Below are 2,981 nucleotides of genomic sequence, written 5' to 3' on the forward strand. Positions count from 1 at the left end.
ATTGCTGAAAGTGGAAATTGTGTTAAAAATTTTGGAAAATTTTATGAAATTGTTAAATTTTGCTTTGCTCCAGCTCGTTGTGCAGATATATCTTCGAATTACATTTACATTGTAATATTTTGACGGAGTTTCTATTTGGTTTCCAAATCTTACAGTTTTTATTGAATTTAAATTATGAAATAAAATCAGAAACAATTTAAAATATACAATTTTTCTCATAGAATGTTTTCAGAGAATTCAATAATAATTCGGAAAATTTAGTAGTAATTCGGAAAGTTTAATAATAATTTGTAAAATTTAATACACAATTCAAAAAATTTAATACAAGATGTCATCATTTAGAGCCAGATCGAAAAAGTCGGGTACAATTGGGGCATGTTTGACAGGGTTTTTCTGAATTTTCTGCTTGCGTGCTGGTGGCGCTGGCGGAATTATGAAGTTATGTTCGTCTTCGTGATGATTGAAATCGTCGAGGTCAAAGGTCGCCGGGTAGTCGAAAATAGGGACGTCGTCGTCCATGTAGGACGATGAGGGGGCGAATCGTGGGGGTCGCTCTTTCTGCTGGGGGAAATCCCAAAAGAAAGATGGTGGCAGGGGTGGCGCCGAGAAATCGGATTTTGTGGCGGGATTGAATTTCAGAGGAGGAAAAAAGACATCGTTTTTCGCCGGGTGGTTATCTTTTTGTTGGCTTTTTTGTGGTTTTGATAACCCGAAGTGATCCACTCCGCCGGATCGGAGGCGGGAGTGGTGCTGTTCGCTACCCGGAAAACCGAAGTGTTCTTGAGTTGAGAAGAAATCAAGGTCGAGGTCATTTTTGGCTGGGTGGTTATCTTTTTGCTGCTTTTTCTGTGGTTTTGTTGACGAGAGGCTTGATAAGTGATGTTCACCCGGAAAACCGAAAAGTTCTGCAGATGAGAAAAAGTCGTCGTGTTCGTAATGAGGAAAATCCGCGGATTTTATGGCGGGGATGAATTTTAAGGGTGGGAAAAATATATCATTTTTTGCATCTTTTTGCGGCTTTTTTTGCGGTTTTGGTGGCCCGAAATGTTTTTCGCCCGGAAAACCGAAAAGTTCTGGAGACGAGAAAAAATAGTCTTGGTTGTCGTAATCCCCGGATTTTTTGAGGGGATTGAATTTCGGGGGGAAGAAGACATCATTTTTCGCTGGGTGGTTATCTTTTTGCTGTTTTTTCTGTGGTTTTGTTGACCGGAAGTGATCCGTTTCTCCGCCGCTTCGGAGGCGGGAGTGGTGTTGTTCGCTGCCCGGATAACCGAAGAGTTCTGCGGATGAGAAGAAGTAGTCGGGTAGATCGTCCTCGTAGGAGGAGAAGTGGTCCATCGAGAGCATGGAAGGGCCGGCCGGTCGGGGCGGGGGTGGGGCGAGTTTTGATTTCCGGATTAGTTTTTCGAGAATTTCTAAGTCTTTGTTTTTGGTGGTTTGTTTAGAGGTTTTTTGCGGTTTGGAGGATTTCTTGGACGGTTTTGGAGGGTTGGGGAGGAGGGGAAACGTGCTGAAATGAGGGGGAGAAGACTTATCTTTATTGTTTTCGAGAGCTTTTTGGAGAATGATGAAGATGAGGGTCTTCTGGAAGGGGGATGGTGGTGGGGGAATAAGAACGTCCGAAGTTTTGGGGGCAGCGGGGGCGGTGGTAACCTTCTTGTGTGGGGTGGGGGTCGGTGCCTGCAAAAATAAGAGGTTGAATTTTTGCAAATTTTCATAATGACTCCGAATTGAAATCTCGCGGAGTATGCGATCCGATTTTGAGCAAATTAGTGTCAATCCATGACAAATTTGATTAGGATGAGATTTGCGAAAGATACGATCTCCCCAAAAAAACGCGTCCTAAAGTCGACAAATTTTACACTACACTCAAAATAAGGTAGTAATGAATCATTACCATGCGGAATGACTATGTGGCTCTACCACGTCGGTTACGATTTGTCGTAGAAATGGTAATAATAAGTTCAGGGAAATTCAAATTCATTACCAAATATTAAGGAAGTCAATACCATTATGTATTAAATTTGAATTTCCCTGAACTTATTATTACCATTTCTACGAGAAATCGTAACCGACGTGGTAGAGCCACATAGTCATTCCGCATGGTAATGATTCATTACTACCTTATTTTGAGTGTAGGTATACATATTTTCTGCTCGTTTTCTTGGGATGCAAATATCTCTGCCAATTAGGAGATCGTGCCTTTCGAAAATTTACGTATATAACCCTAATTTTAATTAAGAAAAATTTAAAAATTTGTGTCACTAGTTTTCTCAAAATCGGATCGCTGGAAGACCTCCATTCAATTCTTAATCAATTTAAAACATGTACGACTTTTTTAACCTTAAGGGAAGCAGCAAATCTGTGCCTATGTGTCGTCTCTTTTCTCGCTTTATTGGTAGCCATCTCGTGGTGATAAGCTTGGTGGTTATCAGCTCTTTCAAACGGTTCTGGTTCAGGATCGGAATCCTTTGCTCCCTTATTTTCAAAATCTCCCAATTTGAGATTGGCCATTCTACTTTTTTGCAACAAAATAGAGAACGGATTGTCTTCAGGAAGTTCTGCAGCCGTTTTTGGTCTGTTTGTCGTCACCTCCATGGGCGTCGTCGTCGTCACTTTTTTCTCGTCCTCCTCCTCGATCTTCTTGGTCATTTCGACATTTCTGAAGAGGAACAGGGTCGGAGGGAAGAGGAACGTGGTCGGCGTGAGGAAGGGGAACGAGGGGGGCGGGGGGATTTTATTTTCGTCACTTGCTTTTGTTGAGGGGGGTTGTTTCTTGGGGTCGGCGGGGGTAATTTTCTTGGATTCTGTGGTGGTCGTCGTAGTGGTGGTAGCGGTGGGGACGGGAGCGACGACCGCGTTGGACGTGGGGGACGAGAAGATGACGCCGTGTGCGGTATGGAGGATGATGGCAAGGGTGAAAATTATTATCTTCATGTTTCTGAGGGAAATAAATTTCTGTAAAAATTGAACTCTTTATG

The 2,981-nt window shown here is 42.6% G+C and overlaps 1 protein-coding gene across 1 annotated transcript; it reads right to left on the reverse strand.

Moving 5' to 3' along the window:
* Positions 1-237: 237 nt before the first annotated feature.
* On the reverse strand, positions 238-2,620 carry LOC118437572. The gene is made up of 2 exons (XM_035856712.1): positions 2,344-2,620; positions 238-1,680 (listed from the first exon to the last, which is right to left on the reverse strand). The coding sequence occupies exons 1-2, from the start codon at positions 2,596-2,598 to the stop codon at positions 319-321; spliced, it is 1,617 nt and encodes a 538-aa protein (XP_035712605.1). The 5' UTR covers positions 2,599-2,620; the 3' UTR covers positions 238-318.
* Positions 2,621-2,981: the final 361 nt, after the last annotated feature.

The sequence above is a fragment of the Folsomia candida genome, unplaced genomic scaffold (genome assembly GCF_002217175.1).
Source record: "Folsomia candida strain VU population unplaced genomic scaffold, ASM221717v1 Fcan01_Sc014, whole genome shotgun sequence".
Classification (NCBI taxonomy): domain Eukaryota; kingdom Metazoa; phylum Arthropoda; class Collembola; order Entomobryomorpha; family Isotomidae; genus Folsomia; species Folsomia candida.